The following is an 18,875-nucleotide window of genomic DNA, read 5'->3' as shown; positions in this document are numbered from 1 at the left end:
TCGTCATCATCTGCTGCTTTTTCTGTTCATTTCACTGATCAGACCAAATAGAAATTAAAACATCTCTAATTTTGTTGTTAAACTGTTGTTTTGTGTAAAGATAATATCCGTTATAGATTATAAAAAATCAGGTTTATTAAAGAAGAGTGATTTAACTTAAATAAACTGCTTAACGTAACAAATGTTTATATTCTAAAGAGGAAGTCGGGTTTTCCTGTAGGGTTAGCAGGTAAAGGCTTCATTGATCTGAACATGTCCTGCTTTTACTGGCCATCAGCTCTGATTATCATAATATTCTGATTAATTAAACTGGGACTAACATGATTTATCTGAATGATCACATGTGGGGTTCCTCAGAGCTCTGTTCTTGGGCCTCTAGGCTCCTTCCAGCCCAGATCTGCAGAGCGTAACATCTAAGCTGCTGTATGCTGATGACAAACGACTTCCTGTTTCTGTGCCTCTAAACCACCACAGTCCCCTAAAGCCACCGGGTCGGTCCCCAGAGCGTCACTTAGTGGCTGGATCAGACTCTCTTTCAGCTTCATTGGCTCTGTTCTAAATATAATTATTAAAATATTTAAAGGTCAGTGAGCCATTATAATAAGTTGTTGCTTCCTGCTTGTAGGACAGCATTTTGTTTCCTGTTATCAGACTTTAAGGCGCTGCACGCCTCCTGGAGCTAAAACGATCTCAGAGTTGCTTTCTGCCTGGGAACCAGTGGACCCCTCAGTTCCTCAGAGACCCGTTTACTCCGTGTTCCCAGAACCAGAAGGAAACTGCTGCAGAATCATCAAGAATGATGTCATCAATTCATTTGATCACTTGTTAACTATTTATTGGTTCTATTTTGAGCTTTATGTTTAAACTTTTTATATTTTTCTTTTCATGATTTACTTTATTTTCTATAAACTTCCTTCATGATGGGTTCTTTATTTCTTTGTGGAGCGCTTTGCATGGACCTAACCGGACCTGACTGGACCTGATTGGTCATAACTGGTTCTAACTGGTTCTAACTGGACCCAACTGGTCCTGACTGGACCTGACTGGACCTGACTGATCCTGACTGGACCCAACTGGTCCTGACTGGACCTGACTGGTCCTAACTGGTCCTAACTGGACCTGACTGATCCTGACTGGTCCTGACAGGTCCTGACTGGTCCTAACTGGTCCTAACTGGTCCTAACTGGTCTTAACTGGACCTAACTGGACCTGACTGGTCCTAACTGGACCTGACTGGTCATAACTGGTCCTAACTGGTCCTAACTGGACCTAACTGGACCTGACTGGTCCTAACTGGACCTGACTGGTCATAACTGGTCCTAACTGGACCTAACTGGTCCTAACTGGACCTAACTAGTCCTGACTGGTGCTGACTGGTGCCAAACACCTAAATTCACCCAAAGCAACATAAAGCCTCCATGTAAAGCATTAGAAGGGCCAATAAGGAGCGTAGCGTCGCCCCGTCAGGCTGGAATGCGTTTTAAGAGCCGTCATGTGACTCTGAACCAGGAGAATAAATTTCCACATATTAATAAAACAACTTTATTTGTTTTTTATGAATGCATCACATCTTAAAAACAGTTCTGGGTTATATTGAATAGATCAGTAGATAAATAGAATCTCACAGGGATTATTCACATGTAAACTTAGACCGGTTCTTTTCCTTCCAGTTAGTTTCCAGAGAACCAGAACTTTAGCAGGTCCTGGTTCAGACCCGAGGGTCATTACGACCATTTAGCCGAGCTTCTGTTTCACGGTCAGGCACTGGAGTTAGTCCCGACCCGTTTCAGGTCCGGTTCTCTACGGACTCCGAGGAGGAGCTCTGGGACTTGCAGGCGTGCAGGTAGTCCATCCCAGAATGCATCAGGGGTAAGTAGATGTCGTCCATGTTTGGCAGCACAAAAACTCTCTGAGCAAGAAAAACAGGAAGCTAAGAGAGGAGGAGAATTTGCTCTGAGAGTAAAAGACGAGCTGAAGGTTTTACTACCTGGAACTCATCCTGCAGCTTCTTCTCGATCCACTCAGTCACGTGGCAGAAGGTCACCTCTCGCTCCCCCAGCTTGGGACAGACGTGCAGATCCAGTTTGGGCGGCACGCAGAAGCTGTACCTGCAGAGCAAACAGGAAAATCTCAGTTAGTTTGGATCAGTCCAAACGTCCCGAACCGTAACTGAAATATGGCTGAATGAGGAAATCAGTGTCGACACTGTCTGAAAAAATCATGCAGACCGACCGGCAGGATCCAACAGATTCATTAATGAGGACAAACATCCTGTTCAGTGTCACGGGATGACTTAACATCAGAGACAGGATAAAATGTCCCGGTCCGTTTAAAGAGCAGAGATCAGCCTGAACAATGAAACAACCTGGTGGTTCTGGGTGGGTCCCACCTTCAGATCATGGATCAGAACAGTTTTTAGGAGGATAAACCCGCGGTTCCTGCAGCAGAATGGGTTCAGAGGCACCCCGGGACAATTAGAGCGATGTTCTGACGAGATAATCAAGCTAACGGCTACTCATCATCGGTGCTGACAACAGAATAAGACGTAGAGGCATAGAGACGACCGATCAGAGCCATGAGGAAGAATAAAACTATCTTTATTAAAGCGCTTTAATGTTTTTGTTGTTCTGCCTTCATGTCAGACGGTTTCTGGCCTCAGAACGTTTCTTCCTGTTAAATCAAGAATAGAATTTAAAATTCTTCTTCTAACGTATAAAGCCCTTAATAATCAAGCTCCATCATATATCAGAGCTCTGATTACCCCGTATGTTCCTAACAGAGCACTTCGCTCTCAGACCGCAGGTCTGCTGGTGGTTCCTAGAGTCTCTAAAAGTAGAATGGGAGGCAGATCCTTTAGCTATCAGGCTCCTCTTCTGTGGAACCAACTCCCAGTTTTGGTCCGTGAGGCAGACACCCTGTCTACTTTTAAGACTAGGCTTAAAACTTTTCTTTTTGACAAAAATTATAACTAGTGACTCATGTTACTCTCAGCTACCTTTATAGTTTTACTGCTATAGGCTTAGGTTACTGGAGTATATTAGGATCTAATTTTCTCACTATATTGAGTTCTACTGTTCTTCAATTATGCATTATGTGTTGTCATTTCTGCTTTAACTTTCTGTTCTCTCTCTTTTCTCTTCATAGTAGGTACACCTGGTCTGGCGTTCTGTTAACTGTGACATCATCCAGAGAAGACGGCTCACCCGCTACTACCATCTAATATAGAACAGATTACTAGATCAATGTGTGCTTCTGTGCTTTTTTGTTTCTCTTGTTGTGTCTCTGTTCTGTCTTCTGTAACCCCAGTCGGTCGAGGCAGATGACCGTTCATACTGAGCCCGGTTCTGCCGGAGGTTTTTTTTCCCGTTAATGGGTGGTTTTTCTTCCCACTGTCGCTTCATGCTTGCTCAGTATGAGGGATTGCAGCAAAGCCATGTACAATGCAGATGACTCTTCCTGTGGCTCTACGGTTCCCCAGGAGTGACTGCTGCTTGTCGGGACTTTGATGCAATCAACTGGTTTCCTTATATAGGACATTTTTGACCAATCTGTATAATCTGACCCAATCTGTATAATATGATTTAACTTGACTTTGTAAAGTGCCTTGAGATGACATGTTTCATGATTTGGCGCTATATAAATAAAAATTGAATTGAATTGAATTGAATTGAATTGAATTGAACGTTTCACACAGGAAGACCTTTGGTGGCGCGCCGCCTTCAGGCTTCATGTTCTGTGAGTATTCACCTCTTTCTGAGTAAATGAGCTGCTAAGGCAAACCAGACGATGCTTTAAATATTCAGAAAATGTTGCAAAGCTTTTGAGGCCGGAGTAGTTTTAGGACGGTAACGGTCCACTTTGGTCCTGAGCCGTTCTAAACCCAACTGATCTGGGTTTACAGAGACATTAGTTGCCTACAACCTCCCACCAGAACCTCACCAGAACCTCCCACCAGAACCTCACCAGAACCTCCTGGCTATCTCAGTAATGTCGGCTCCTCCTGTGACAGAAACGTTTTTCACTTCCTAAAGCAACAATATCTGCTTCAGTTCTTCCTCTTACTTTTTATTCTCTTTATGTAAATCAGGCTGTGATTACGTCTGTAAATGTGTGAAAACCACAAAGCCTTTTGCATCTGAAAATAATCCCTCCCTTAATTCAGTTGCTGGTTTATTTTAAGGCTGATCAGGTTTGGGATTGAAATCCTCTCCGTGTTGCTCAGTGTCTCAGTTCATACCATATCCTGTCAGTAGGGGGCGCTGGGATGTTCACCACCAGGGTCCCAGACAGCTCTCTGACCTCCACAGACAGCAGCAGGGGGGTGTTGGACATCTCCTCAAACTTCTTCTTGATGAACTCGCTCTCCGCGGCGCGCTGGAAGCACTTGGATTTAGCGATTTTGTCCACAAATCTCAAAATCTTCCTGCCGGTCTTTCCTCCGCCGGGCCTGTCAGAGCAGAGGATTAGAGGAGGAGGAGAGCTTTAGTCATCCTGCTTCTTGGCAGCAGACCTCAGCGCTCAGACGCTGAAGTCTGATCCGTGACTGAGATCCACAACCATCTGGACTGTGATGTCAGCAGCGCTCATTAAACAGAACAAATCACGCTTCTGTTGCAATTTAACACGCCATTTTACCCTTTATGCTATTTTCTCAGACGCTCGCTCCAAAACATTCCTTTGAGAGTACAGAGCATTTCCACATTTTAACCTTTAATAGCTGGGATGTTATGTGCTATGCGCTGCGTAGATGTGCAGTAGCAGGGAGAGCTTTGTGGTTTTTAACATTTTTAATAAATAAAAAGCTGAGAAATGGGCAGAAATCAGCATTCAGTCTCCTTTCACTCTGAATCCTCTAAATAAAGTTATCTGAATAACTTCCCACATGGAGCTAACCCGACACCCGGGGTGACTAAGCAGAGCAGCATAGAGGTCCATGGGAACTCTGGGGGAGCTGCAGAGAGCCACAGCTCAGGTGGGAGAATCTGCCAACAGAAGAATAATCTCCATCTGGGCTGTATGGAAGCGTGGGAAGCAGGAAGTAATCATTGAAAGAAAGCCAGAAGAAGGCGTGCCACCACCTTGTCTGGTCCCACGGGGAGACACGGTGGTGGCAGCATGGTGCTGTGGGGAAGTTTCCTCCAGCAATAACAGGGAAGCAGGTCAGAGCTGGTGGGCGATGGATGGAGATAAACCAGGACCATCCTAGAACCTGTTAGAGACTGAGGTGGAGGTTCTCCTTCCAGCAGGAGAACCAGCCTGAACCTGCAGCCTGAGGTATTATGGGGTTCATGGGTTAGACTGGCCTAGTCAAAGTCCAGTTCCTCCAATCCGACTGGGTTGAGCTGTATGCAAAGAAGAAGTCAGTCTGTAGATGTTTAAGGCTGGTGGAGACAAACATCTAAAGGACCTGCAGATGGTTCTGGGTGAACCACAGGTTCCACTCTGCCTCACCACCTAGAACCTAAAGTTTCTGGTTTTAACGTAACTAAATGTGAAGACATGAGTGGGTTTGGGTTGCAGGTTCTGGATGAAGCAGTTTTTACCCGTCAGCTGCTGATGCTGAGCTTTTCTCCCCGGCTGAAGAGTGGGGCTCAGAGAGCAGGAGCTCCTCTTCATCAGACGAAGCAGCACTGGAGGACTCTTCATCACTGTCTGCCAACACGCTGAGGACGGGCCGGCTGTGGGGAGAGGACACACACGAGAAGATCAGGAGAGCTGGAGGACACAAAGTTCATGTGGAGCTTCTGGAGTGAATATGTCCTCCTTCCACAGCCTGCAGAGAGCCACTGCTGCTGGTCTCTGACAGCCAGGCCAGCAGGAAGGGCTCTGCAGGACCAGAGGGAGGTGGAGTAATTTCTCTGGTTTCCTGATCCTCCTGCTGCTGCAGCAAAACAATAATCTGATAATAATCTGATAACTTTACAGATTTCAAACCAAACCAGGGGTTCATTTCTCTCTGCATGGGAACGGTGGCTCTGGTGTCCCAGCAGGTTCATGAGAAGCTGCCATCCTGCTAATCCCTCCTCCCTTTGAGCTGAGGGAGGATGGAGGCGTTCCTCCTCTCCTTGGCCAAAGGTTCGTCACATCAACACCTCGTTATGTGGACACCTGGTCAGCCGATGTTCATCTACCGCTCTGATCTTCAGGTCTTCCCCAGGGTCCACAGGAGGTGTCAAACATTTATTCAGTCACCATCAGCAAGAAGATGACAGAACAAGTCAAGTTCAAAGATGCTCCTGGAACATCAGCACCACTTAGGATGAGCAAAAAAGGGAAGAAAATCCAGAATTAATCCAGAATTAATCCAGAATTAATCCAAACCAGATTAAAGAACCATTGCAGAATTATTTCATTTAACTTTTCCAGTTTTCCAGTGTGTGTGTGTTACTGTGCTCTACAAAAAGGGAACTAAAAGTAAGTCAAATTTTCTTAAAATATGTATATTTTGACTTGATTTGAGCAGCTAAACAACACTATCTGCCAATGGAACGATAATTTCTACCCCTAAAATAAAATAATTAGACATCCTGCACTTGAAATAAGATGATGGAGATGAATTGTTCTCGTTTTAAGTGTAAAAATCTCATTTCATTGGCAGATAATATTATTTAGCTGCTCAGATCAAGGAAAAATACACAAATTTCAAGAGGATTTTACCTACTTTTAGTTCCCTTTTGTGTGTCAGTGTGTGTGTCTGTGTTACTGTGTGTGTGTGTGTGTGTGTGTGTGTGTGTGTGTGTGTGTGTGTGTGTGTGTGTGTGTGTGTGTGTGTGTGTGTGTGTGTGTGTGTGTGTGTGTGTGTGTCAGTGCTGACCTTGGGCCTCCCGTCTCCGTAAAGCAGTGCGCTGCGTCCTGATTGGCCTCTTTGCCCAGCTTGGACAGGTTGAACTTGGTCTGTAGAGTCATCTGCAGGTTACCAGTGTAGAGCAGCTGCAGCTCCACCCACAGGCCTGGAGGGGTAGGGGGGGGGGTAGGAGGAAAGGGGGGGGGGCAGGTGAACAGCAGGGCCCAGCCTCTTAGATGATGATGGGGTAAAGAGGAGGAGCTGGTAACAGATATTCTGGTAGGATCACATGACCTGACTCTGTGACATCAGGCTTCTCTCTGTCAGGACCTACCGGGGTGGTGGGGGTGTGGGGTGGGGGGTGGGGGGGGGGTGCTGACCTCTGTGGTTGACCTGCGGTCTGGAGACGGCCAGGATCTGCGGCACAGAGCGGCCCATGTCCAGCTCCGTCAGCGTCAGCTCGTTCATGAAGTACGGCAGCTGCAGAAACAGCAGGTGTCAGCGTTGGGGGCGGAGCCTATCCACGCTTCACCTGTCTGGGACTGAGAGCGCTCACTCTGATCCTGCTCAGCTTCTTCTGGATCTTGTGGGAGACGGCGTCGGCCCAGTGCTTCTCTCGCAGGAAGTCCCAGAGGACTCGGCCGATGAAGGCGTTGGCCCAGGCGGTCTGGCTGACGTCTGGGGGCTTCACCTGATCGCAGGTGCAGCGAGAGACGCTCTGAAAGAGGCAGAGTCTGGCTCAGACTGACGGAGACTCGCCGTATCTCACCTGCAGATTCACCTACGTCTGCCGTCAGGGCGGGGCTTGCCTCTGCGCTGCCGGCCGGCGGACTGGGCAGGGGGGTGGCCTCATCTGCAGCCAGCAGCCGATCCATGTAGCCGAGGTAGTCGAGCTCAGACGGCGGCCTGGAGGCTGCAGGTGAGGACGGGGCGTCGCCGTCGCTGCTGCCCGCCCTGCTGGAGCTGCCTGGGCCATGGATGCTGGGAGCTGGATCGTCTGCAGGACGCACAGGTGTTAGAGGATCGTTCCTCTGAAGGAGCCATGCAGAGAATAAAACTATCACAGGAAGCCGTCTATGAAGGAGACTCGTCTTTGTTCTATAAACTGATTCTGTCCGGATGAGAGGGAAGAGGAGCTCAGGGTCCGGTCAGGGAACCAAAGCCTCCATGCTTACTGAAAAGATGTGATAAATGCCTCACAATAAATGCATATTTAACTACAGCACCATTTCACACGAATGACTGCAGTTACTACATAATTAACGGCACTCCCATAATTAATGACTCCCATTAAATGCTCTCATTTAAATTTTAAACATGGCCGCTCCTCGCATCAGCAACAGGAAGCCGTGATGAATTAAATTTATTCAGCCACAGCATCTAAACCTCCTGTTACCTGCATTAAGGACCAATGCTGCGGCTCACACGCCCTCCAGGTAACCGGCTTTTAAATGTGCCTCCATTTGGCCAGACCTGGCAACCAGGACACAAACCCAGTTACCTTGAATTAAAGTCAAAGACCAGGGAGGGACGTAAAGGTATGTCAAGTATTTATGATAATATTCATCATCGTTATACATATATTCCAGTTTAATGTGTGCTCTGCATCAATCCCGTCCCTCAGGGAGCATTCTGGGACTGAAGCCGGCGTCAAACTACGGGACTTTTCATGCTTCCTCATCTATTGCCGTGTGGCCCCGCCCCGCCCCCTCCCTTTATTTTGAAATATAATAGAATTAAATTCAATTTATTTTCTATAGCATCAATTCACATCACGTCATCTCCATTAGATCCTCCAGGTTGGTGAGAAAGTTTCCTCTCTAAGGAAACCCAGCAGGTTGCATCAAGTCTCTCCAAGCAGCATTCACTCCTCCTGAAAGAGCGTAGAGCCACAGTGGACAGTCGTCTGCATTGTTGATGGCTTTGCAGCAATCCCTCATACTGAGCATGCATGAAGCCACTATATATATATGGAATATGGTCCAAATATTCAATATTCCCTTTACACCTCCTGTGACTTCCAGTCTGGCCTGTGTGGATTTCAGAAAACGACGTGTTTCACTCCGTCATCCGTCAGAAACAGACGATTCTCTGATGGATAACGGAGGAGGGATCTCTGTCAGGCCACGGCGCCACAGAGCCTGCAGCAAACGCCTCTGACTAACATGACTTATTGGTGACAGAGTGGAGTCATTCACACAGACTCCATCAACCAGCACCAACCCATAGAAGGGGACAAGGCTCTGTGGGATTCAAACCAGGGAACCTGCAGCCTTGCCAGGAGGTAAGTGCCCTGCTCTAGCCACAAGGACTCCTCATCAGAAAGTCAGAAGCTTCTCAGGCTCTCAGGCTTCTGAGCCTCAGCAGAGGTACTTTAGGGAGGATTTCTCAACAAATAAAACAAATAAAAGCACTTCTCGTACCCGCTCTGGTCAAACATCTGCCGGGTCTCTGCTCGTCCCGCTCCTTCTCCGCCTCGCCGTCCTTGGATGCCAGCAGGAGATGATGGAACCACTCCTCTTTCTCCCGTCCGGTCCGTCCAAAGAGGAAGAGTCTGACTGGAGCTGTGCTGGCTGGCCTTATGGGGGCTGCTCGGTCAGCTGCTGCTCGGTCAGCTGCTGCTCGGTCAGCTGCTGCTCGGTCAGCTGCTGCTCGGTCAGCTGCTCGGTCAGCTGCAGCCTTCTCCACCTGCTCTGCGTCTTCCTCACCTGGAGAGGCTCCGCCTCCGGCATGCAGCTGGATGCAGATGGGATATTTGGGGTTCCAGACTCTCTTCCGAGCCAACGCAGGCGGCAGCAGGAAGACCTGCAGAGAACAATGAGGAACGGGTTATACTGCAGCATCTTTAAGGGCCAATTAACCTTTACCTCACTAGAGTTTCTGTGACCTTCTGCTTGAACTTTAAGGCTAATGATCCTCTTAGATCCTTGCATTAATTATTCAAAATCACATGCATTAATAAATTTATATGGAGTAACCTCTGCCACGCTAAATGTCTCCATTTCATTGCTGATCGCCGCTGTTAGAGGAGATTTCTGACACATTAATGACTCCTGACTCTCAATAAACTGAATTTTTGGTTCATGCTCCATAAAGATGACATTTCCAGTCAGGAGTGAAATGCACCATAAAGCTGCGTGTTTAAAATGTCTTGGGCTCGTCATACTTTGCTCTTTGCCAGCTGAAAGCAGCGGGACTTTATGAAGGCGGTCTCCTGGAGCCTCTCGTCATGCGTGGCCCTCCGGCTGATGTTGGTGCGTGGGGAGTCCAGGCGGAGACAGGAGCCCTCCAGGGTGGCGAAGACGGACTGAGTCAGAGCTGGATGGCAGGTTTCTGGGTCATAATCATGGATTTCATTCATCCAGCCCTGAAGATGTCAGAGAACATTAAAAGGAGAAACATTTCTGGTTTGGCAAAGCATGCAGTGATATTTGCAGTCAGGCCATTTACATAAATACAAAGATTTGTTTCATTATAACAACCTGAACCTGGAGTCTGCAGTATCTGAGCTGGAAGATGATAAATATTATTTAATCCTGAAGAATTTGCTCATTGAGTGTGTGTTCAACGTGCAGCTGACCGAGCAGCCGGCGTCTCAAGTTGATGTCATTCTGTTGACTTTAGGTAATAAATGAGAACAGCTGATGTAAATCTGTAGCAGTTTATGAAGACGTGTCAGCCTCAGGTTCATCGTTCTGTTTTGCTCTAATGAACTTTATTCTACCATAGAGGCATCAAACCCTGAATAAATCAACCCATCCCACCCAGATAAATGTTTCACCTCCGTATAAAAGCTGGTGAAAAATAAAACCCTCCTTTCTCCTCTCAGTCAGAGGAATTATCTCCAAACCCTGACAGTGGAGCTGGTTTTTCACCGTCTTCATCCCACAGGGAGCTGCTGACAGCGTCGGCTCTCTGCTGAATGTGGACCTGACGGTGTTAATTGGACCCGGGGCTGCTCGTGTTCTGGAGTTAAGCTCCTTTAATAAAGCTTTAATTTGTGCAGAAAACAGACGGAGTCACTGAAGCGACTCGACGGCCTCCTTTGAGAACAAATCAGGAGAAATCCATAGAAGCTTTCTGCTGCTTTGGCTGCAGAACGTTTAGAAACTAAAAGACGTTTTCACATTTCTTTCTGTCTGAGTCCAGCGCTGATCCCAGTCCTCTGGTGTCGGTACTGAGAGAGCTGGGCTAAAACATTTTAATAAATAAGAAGCAGTCCAGGTTTGTGAAACTAGCGTCCTAGCTAGTCCCTGACCTCCGGTCCTCTGAGCTTTGGACCTGCAGCTTTTGGGTGCATCCCTGCTCCTACACACCTGAACCAGATCGCTGGATTCCCTCATTGAGCTTCAGCTCTGCAGAGAACCGGCACCGAGACATTCATCTGATGGAGGTGTGTGCATCTAAAAGCTGCAGGATAATAACTCTGTCCTTTCTCCTGAACATCCTGAATGATTTGATTTTATCTGAAGGAGTCGGTTTTGCTCTGGTGTTAAAAACCTGGAAGTAATGAAATGGTCAGACAGACATTGATCCTAAACATGCCTTCACCGTCGAATAGATAAAGAGGAAAATCATTAAGCTTCTGGAAGATCCTTCCCTATATCCTGACCCCAACCTCAATCAAAGATGATGATTATGTTTTATAGCCAGTTACCCAGGAAAGCATCCAGTTTTAAGGCTTTATCAACAAAGACACCAAATTTAACACGATTCAACATGACTGTATGAAGCCAAACATCAGAGCTGTGAAAAGAGGAGCAGAATGACTGAATAATAGATCTGCTCTATTTTCTTAAAGCTTCATCAGGTAACTTTTAGATATTTATTTTCTAAATATTTGTTAAAACTGTCTCTATGTCCTGACAGTAAAATATTCCAGTATGGCTGCTGCTATTGGCAGAAATCCATCACTCCCGGTCAGAAACAGCCAATCAGAGCCAGGAGGAATGTCTGGCTGTGATTGGCTGTTAGCAGCGTCTATCACTGCTGTGAACGCAGCCCCCCCCCCCCCCCCCCCCACTCACAGCGCAACGGCAGGTGGAGAAACTGCTGCTTTACAGGAAAACTGCAGATTTCTGCTCAGAAAAGAAAATCAGGTGAACATTGGAGCAGATTTAATATCTGGTGATGGCCGAATTAATACACCGTCTGAAATAGAGCTGGACGATAATTCAGTAACCATATATATGGATGATAGAAAAAAAAAGGGTCAATAAAAAGTTCAATAGAATAACAGTTTTCCTTCTTTTTACATTCTAGCCTATCATTTTATAATCATAATTAATATTACATCATTACATCCTCCTAACCAATCACAGCGCAGACCCAGGAACCAAGCTCCGCCCCCTTCAGAGAGTTCAGAGAGCATGTGTTCTTTTTTCTTTTTTAAAAACTTTCAGTTTAGGTAAAAAGTCGGTTGAATAAAGGTTTGAGTTTGAATTCAGTCTTTGTGTCTGTATCTAAAAAGAAGTCGCTAAGCAGCAGCATTAAATGTCCAGGGCTGCACTTATATATGCTTTAAATTTGTTGATAATTATCGATATCGATATGATTTCTATTCTATCGATATGTTTTCTATTTTATCGATATGTTTTTTATCTCTATGGTCCAGCTCTATGTGAACCAGGCTGAGAATGAATGAGCAGGACGTGGAGCCCTGAGGAGGCGGAGCTTCCTGATGCCGTCGCCTACCTTAAGGCTGTCCGGCGCCGCGCCGATGAAGCCGTCTGCGTTTCCCGCTGGTCTGTGAGCAGACGGCCGGCGATCAGAACCGCAGGAACCAATGCGAATGAGGAAGAGGCCGAGCAAAAAGCCCAGAGCCAGTCCCAAAGCAAGGCCGGCGAGGTACGGACTGAGAGGAAGGGTGAAATAGCCGTAAGCTAGCAGCGCCACACACAACAAAGCCGTCTGAGGCAGAGGAGGCGGCGGCTGAGGAACACGGCAGGACGTAGCGGTCTTTGTCCGTCTGAGGGTTTCTACAGCAAACACCTGCATGGTGTCACCATCAGAGCATATCTCCAGCTCCTCCTCTGGGTGATGCACAGGACACAGGCCACGCTGAACTCTTGAAGGCCATTCAAAGACTGGAAGAACTTCAGCGTCTGCTCTCCTCACAGGAGAATCTGAGAAGACGGTGTCTGTGCTGCCGTCCCTCCCCAGACTCCTGCAGCCGCTCTGAGGAGCCGCCGTGGCCCTGCTGTGGTGTTTGGGGCTGCCGCCGCCTTCCTCCCCCATGATCTTACTCAGCATGCTGCTCAGAGGCTCGTGCATGGCCTCAGAGAGCTTCCTCTTGGTGTCCTCCAGCTCCATCTTGAAGAAGCCCCCCTTCAAGCCTTCGGCGCTGGGGGAGAGCGTGCTGGGGGAGGGCGGGGCGGTGCGGGAGTCCCCCCCGGTGCGGGTCAGCTGCTTCCACAGGTGGAGGTTGAGGCGGGAGTCTGATCTGGACTGCGACACCTCGGGTTCAGAGCGGGACAGCTCTGTGGAGATGGACTTCACCAGGTTGAGGAAGGGCTTGGGTCTGAGAGTAGAACCCTCCTTCGGCTCGAGCTCGGTTGACAGCGACTTGACGAGGCACGGCGGGGGCCGCGGGCCGGGCGAGGAGGAGGCGGGGGAGAGGAAGCTGGGGCCCGCTGCCGAGCAGTTCCCCAGAGAACCCGGGGAGGACGGAGAGAGAGGGACGAAAAAGTTCTGCCACTTCAAGCCTTTCTCGTCTTCTGCAGAAAGCAGACGTTCCTTAGGGAGAGCTTTAGAGACGAAGTCCTCGCCGTGGTCCAGGGAGAAAACGAGCTCATCATCATCTAGGCTGTCCCACTCCCCTTCAGTACCAGTCAGGTGGATCACAATCCCCCTGGACAGATTCCTCTTAGTGCCCACCGAGCCGCCCGTTGGCAGGAGAACACGAGGAGAGGATCTGCTTCCCACCTCTGTGCCGTCCTCGCCTCCTCCTTCACCGCACGTCCCTCTGTCGGCCATGTCTTCACTTTACATGTCCGAGCCAGGGCGCCTGTGAGAGGGAGGAAGAAGACAAACATTACAGCAGTGATGCATTACAGGGAGGAAGGAATAGCTGTTCTCCATTCCCACAGAAACGTCTGATCAGTGGAGACTGCACTGTTGGGTCCCAGCTGTGGCGCCGGCCTTTGAAGAATCACAAAACTCTCCAATAATCTGAGGATCCCAGCCAAGTGAGCATGAGTCCCATAGCAGCCGCTCCACATGCTGACAGCTTTAGAGGCGCTCAGACACTTTCTGTGTGGAACGCTGAGTAAACTAGGGCAGCACATCCTTGGATCTCACTGATTTTCACTTTCATGGCTGGAACAGCTGAGCAGGAGTCTCATGAAAAGCTTTATTTAAACACAGCCGTTACAAGAATAGCTTGGATTACAGTATTGTTCCAAATCCATCAGTTTTCACCTCAGTAGCGTCTCACTCTGATGGCGTATTAAGAAATCGTTTGTCCAGCATCATTAAATCAGGACCATCCCTGGAGAACCAGCAGGAGAACCAGCCTGAGATGTTTAGATCAGGGCAGATTCATGTTAGAATGGCCTAGTCAAAGTCCAAGCCTGAATCCAACTGAGAACCTGTGGCAACACTTTGGAAATTATACTGGCTGACATTCATTTGGATGGATGAGCAGAAAATGTCAGACGTGCTGCTGGACCTGCATTAAAAGGAGGTTCTACAGAGTTCTGGTTCTGGCTCATGAAACCTCAATGAAATATACAGAGGTTCCTTTGTCTGTAAGGTGATAAAGGGGTGTGAATAGTTTAGCAAGGCACTGTAAGTACCAACTGATTTATTTTCTTTTAAACACTGAAATTGAAGACTTCCACTGATTGGTCAATAGCTGCACCAATAAACCGGCTGTCGTCCAATCCGCTCTGATTTAAGAGCCGTAACAGACAGAACGGTTAGCGACGGGCTAGTCTTTGTTTTCTGCAGGATTTAAGTCGGTCGTCTCTGTCCAGGAACCTGCAGCACATTTCTTCCTCATCGCTGTTTATTGCATTTAAAGGTTTTAAGGAAGTAGAGCTTGAAGGCGGCTGAAACCTCCAAGAAATCAGAAAAAGCTCCACCAACTTACAGCAACTCTGCTGCAACTTTTAGGCACAGGAAGCAGTTCTGCTTTACTGGAAACAGGCAGAGCCCAAAGGAGTGCTGCTGGGGGTCAGGTGGAAACACCCAATGCTTTAACTGCTGTGGTCTGCAGTTAAAGCAGACTCCTGACTGATCACATTTACGTAACCGCATTAAAACGACGTGTGGCACAATCTGAACCGACTCCACAGCAGCTGGTAGAGTCAAATTAATCTGCTGCCGTCCAGAATGGACGGAGGGGAGCTAAAGCTGAGGGTCTGGGTCAGTCTGACTCCCAGATATTGGCAGCGTGGCGACAGGAAGCACGAGCTGCAAGGTGCCAGAAGCACTTTACAGAAACATCCGAGCCACGGCTTTACGTCTTAAGCTGATTGTAGAGCTGTGAAGCTGCACTGCTGCAGGGTTTTATTATTTGCACTGAGCCAAATGGTTCCTCATCCCGCCCTGCAGCTATAAGTTGGATTTTACCATTTTAGAAAATTAAATAAATATTTCTGACCGTGAAAGGATCAGATTAAAGGGTTATGCTGCACATTTTATTGGAGTGGAACAGCATCCATCGGGAAAATGTATTTTTCTATCGGGATAAAAGTTGCAGATCCATCATCTAATCTGCGTAAAATTGATTTTGGGCCGTCAGTTATTACATTATTGTAACAAATATTGGTTTAAGGCTCTGAGTTTTGTGTCTAAGCCGTGACCATCTTAGTTTGACGAGCCAATAGCGGCGTTACGTGTGTGAGAGGCGGATGGATCTGCTACGGTCGTCATTCAGCGGGGAAAGATGGAGGTACTTTGTGTCTCAATAGAGAAGCTTTCAGAAGCTCCGACACGACTCTGACCAGCCGGCTGCAGCTCCCTCATTATTAGCAAGCACGTGGCGACAGTGGAAAGGAAAACTCCACCATATTAAACAATATCCATACAGCATCTGTGCTGCAACACTTCCTGCTACCCGCAGCAATTGATCAGAACGACAACATGCTTTTATTTTGTAATCCATGACTTCCTGTTTTCCTGAGGTGTTTGTGAGACGAAGACAAATTTCTCTTAGCCAGGTTTCAAAATCAGAAACAGACCAGAGGAAACTGATCTAAAGAAGCCCATAAACAGGAAGAATTAAAGTGAACAAGGAACCACATTTATCTGGACTCTACAGGCTCAGTTTGCTGCGGTTAACGGTTTCTCTACACCTGAATCTAAAGCTAACCGTCCCTCCAGCAGCCCGGCTCTGCAGACCTTTGGGCATTCATGATGGGAAGGGAGGTAACGAAAATCCTAACCTCTGTGTTAGAGAACGGCAGCAGGTTTAGTCTGACTTTAAGCTAAAACAGAAACAGAAAAGAAGCGACCGGTTGTACGGCTCGTTTATTTCTGTGCTTCCTTTTCCTCTGTTGCCCTGCAGCGATGTCAGCTGCTGACCGCCGCTCCTCCTTCCTGTTGTCTCTATCTAGGACACTCTTCGCTGGGTTCTGCTCTTCTTCTCGGTCCATTTCCTCCTCCTCCTCAGCTTCTGCACGTTTTCCTCGTTTCCTCATCAGACAGGATTGTGCCTGCCTCCTGGCCGCTGCTGGGTCTACGTCCAGCGTCCATAACGTTACCACCTTATCAGCATTTTGTCAAAGAAAAGAGAAAAAGCTGTTTGTGATCTTCTCTAAAGGGGGAGCTGGTTCCTTTAAGATGTTCCTCCACCATCTGGCAGGCGGCCCTGGCTGTGCATGGATGCAGGACGTCCCTCATCAGCTGATGGAACACAAATAAAAGACGCATCTCTGCACATGTCGTGCCATAAGCTCATAAAACAGAAGCGGCTGATGATATTTCCAGTTTGGCTGCTGGTGCAGACATTCCTCAGTCGTCTGATGATGATAACACTCTGAGGTCAGGCCTGCCTTCATGTCTGCAGCAGGACTCTGATCACACATTAACAATCTCAGATTAACATTCAATCAGGATTTTACTGTAAAACCTAAACATTAATCCAGGGGATTATGAGCTGCAGCGGTATTTTGGTGGCTGTGTTTCTGTGCCGGTTCACTTATTAGTGACTAGCCAGTCCTTCACCGGCCCTCTGCCAACGTTCATCTCATCCTGGAGTCTCCAGGATCGACCTGATGCTGCTGCTCGCTTTCACCCAAACTCACCCTTCATATTTTATTTTTACATATATGTAAAAAATTATTCAATTCAGCTGCTTGATAAAGAAAAACTGCCAGCAGTGTTTTGGTTTTGCTTTAGCCACCAGAATGGAGAAACTCTCCAGCTAACAGAATTAGGAGGTTAATCTGTTGGTTTTAAATCCCTTATCTGATTATTAGAGAACTGTTTAATCCGCTGACATGTTTCTGCTAATGACAGTTATTCCTTTGCTTTATCAGAAACAGTAAAGTTAGCAACAAAACTGTCAGATTAAAATCATAATCTCTATTTATTTAATTGAGGAGAAATGAATACCAGAAGCAATGCAACTCTTATTAACTGGTGGTCCATCAGTGTAAATGAGACCGTTGCTGCGTTACTTGGCCTTTTATGATCCAATATGTTTCATCAGCATTAAAAGCATTAAATCATAAATAAATCATATATAAAAAACAAAACCCAGCGACTGAAGCTGAGGAGAATAGGAGCTTTTTCTGTCTGACCCGTTTCTTTCCTGGACGGAGCTGCTGGCTGAGCTTCTTTCATCCACACTGAGCCTGGTTCTGGTTTTGCTGGAGGTTCTCCTCCCTGTTGAAGGGGAGTTTTCCTCTCCACTGTCGCTTCATGCATGCTCAGTATGAGGGATTGCTGCAAAGCCATCAGCAATGCAGACGACTGTCCACTGTGGCTCTACGCTCTTTCAGGAGGAGTGAATGCTGCTTGGAGAGACTTGATGCAACCTGCTGGGTTTCCTTAGAGAGGAAACTTTCTCACCAACCTGGAGGATAAACTTCTGATGTCTGGGATCAACTGGAAAGGACGTAACTGACCCGGAATTTGCTGCACGACTCTGTTGACTCTTTACTTTTATAGTAAAGTGCTTTAAGATGACGCATGTTGTGAATTGTTGCCACATAAATTAACTGAATTGAATTAAATCACATTATGAAGTGTGACAGTGAAGCTATTGAGGACCAAAAGGTTCACCGTCAAAATAAATGAGCAATTAATTACAAAATGGATTCCTTTAATGATTATTTTATGTCATAATTTAAATACAGCAACAAAAATATATTAATTATTTGAATGAGTCAATGATTGACTGAACATTTATATTAATAATCAAATAAATTGATTACTGTTTAATCTGTTTAATCTACGCAGCGTTTTACCGAGATTTAGTAAAATACTAAACAGAAATAGTCGCGTTTTCTTTAATAACACTTGTGCTTTTTCTAAATAAAATGAATATTTTCAGGATGAAATAATAAATGAACATACTGAAAACGCATGTTTTAATTTATGGCTGCTGGCTCTCAGTAACGGTTTATTCCTCCTATCAGCGCAGCAGAGGAATAAAGAGTGAAAGTCCTGCTGTTCCACGCTGAATTATCCTTTAAAAACTCGCCGGTGACGCTTTAGGAGGAGGAATGATGGACGTTTACTCACCCAAAGATGTTCTGTCAGTGGAAAGGTGAGGAAAGCTGCGTGGCGGACGCTGATGCCTCCTGCTTGGTTTGAGCGGCTGGAGAGCGAGGAGGAGAGCAGCATCCCTCCCTCCATCTCTCCTCTCTCTGTCGTTCTCGCCTCCAGTTGAGGCGCAGCCCGGAGCCAGATGTGTGACGCGCTGCGCGATAATCCAGATTACAGCTGCAGCCGCCCAGTCAGACGGATGCTGGTCTCCACGGGGGACACGTCCTGCTCAGCTCCCATAACTCCACCGTTTGCTGCAGCCTTCAGGCTCAACGAGGCGCTGAGACTCATTCAGGGATTCAAGCCCAAAAGCAACTTTTCACGTTTTCTCATCTTCTAATTTGTGTTCTGTTGGGATTTTATGTGACAGACT

The 18,875-nt window shown here is 47.1% G+C and overlaps 1 protein-coding gene across 2 annotated transcripts; it reads right to left on the bottom strand.

The window, feature by feature from the left end:
* Window positions 1–1,526: 1,526 nt before the first annotated feature.
* tex2l (testis expressed 2, like) lies at window positions 1,527–18,628 on the bottom strand. Of its 2 annotated transcripts, XM_036132098.1 has the most exons (12): window positions 18,479–18,625; window positions 12,479–13,790; window positions 9,951–10,151; window positions 9,208–9,589; window positions 7,570–7,781; window positions 7,341–7,502; window positions 7,165–7,264; window positions 6,815–6,950; window positions 5,544–5,678; window positions 4,238–4,447; window positions 1,988–2,108; window positions 1,527–1,909 (listed from the first exon to the last, which is right to left on the bottom strand). In XM_036132098.1, exons 2-12 carry the CDS (start codon window positions 13,757–13,759, stop codon window positions 1,787–1,789), a joined length of 3,063 nt encoding a protein of 1,020 aa, XP_035987991.1. In that variant the 5' UTR covers window positions 13,760–13,790; window positions 18,479–18,625; the 3' UTR covers window positions 1,527–1,786. The 2 variants fall into 2 exon arrangements, with proteins under 2 accessions (XP_035987991.1, XP_035987990.1); XM_036132097.1 differs by lacking the exons at window positions 1,527–1,909; window positions 1,988–2,108; window positions 4,238–4,447 and having other exon boundaries at window positions 5,087–5,678; window positions 7,594–7,781; window positions 18,479–18,628.
* Window positions 18,629–18,875: the final 247 nt, after the last annotated feature.

This window comes from Fundulus heteroclitus, unplaced genomic scaffold (assembly GCF_011125445.2).
Source record: "Fundulus heteroclitus isolate FHET01 unplaced genomic scaffold, MU-UCD_Fhet_4.1 scaffold_47, whole genome shotgun sequence".
In the NCBI taxonomy this organism is placed as follows: Eukaryota; Metazoa; Chordata; class Actinopteri; order Cyprinodontiformes; family Fundulidae; genus Fundulus; species Fundulus heteroclitus.
The sequence above is the reverse complement of the archived record's forward strand: the minus strand, read 5'-3'. Positions and strand labels throughout refer to the sequence as shown.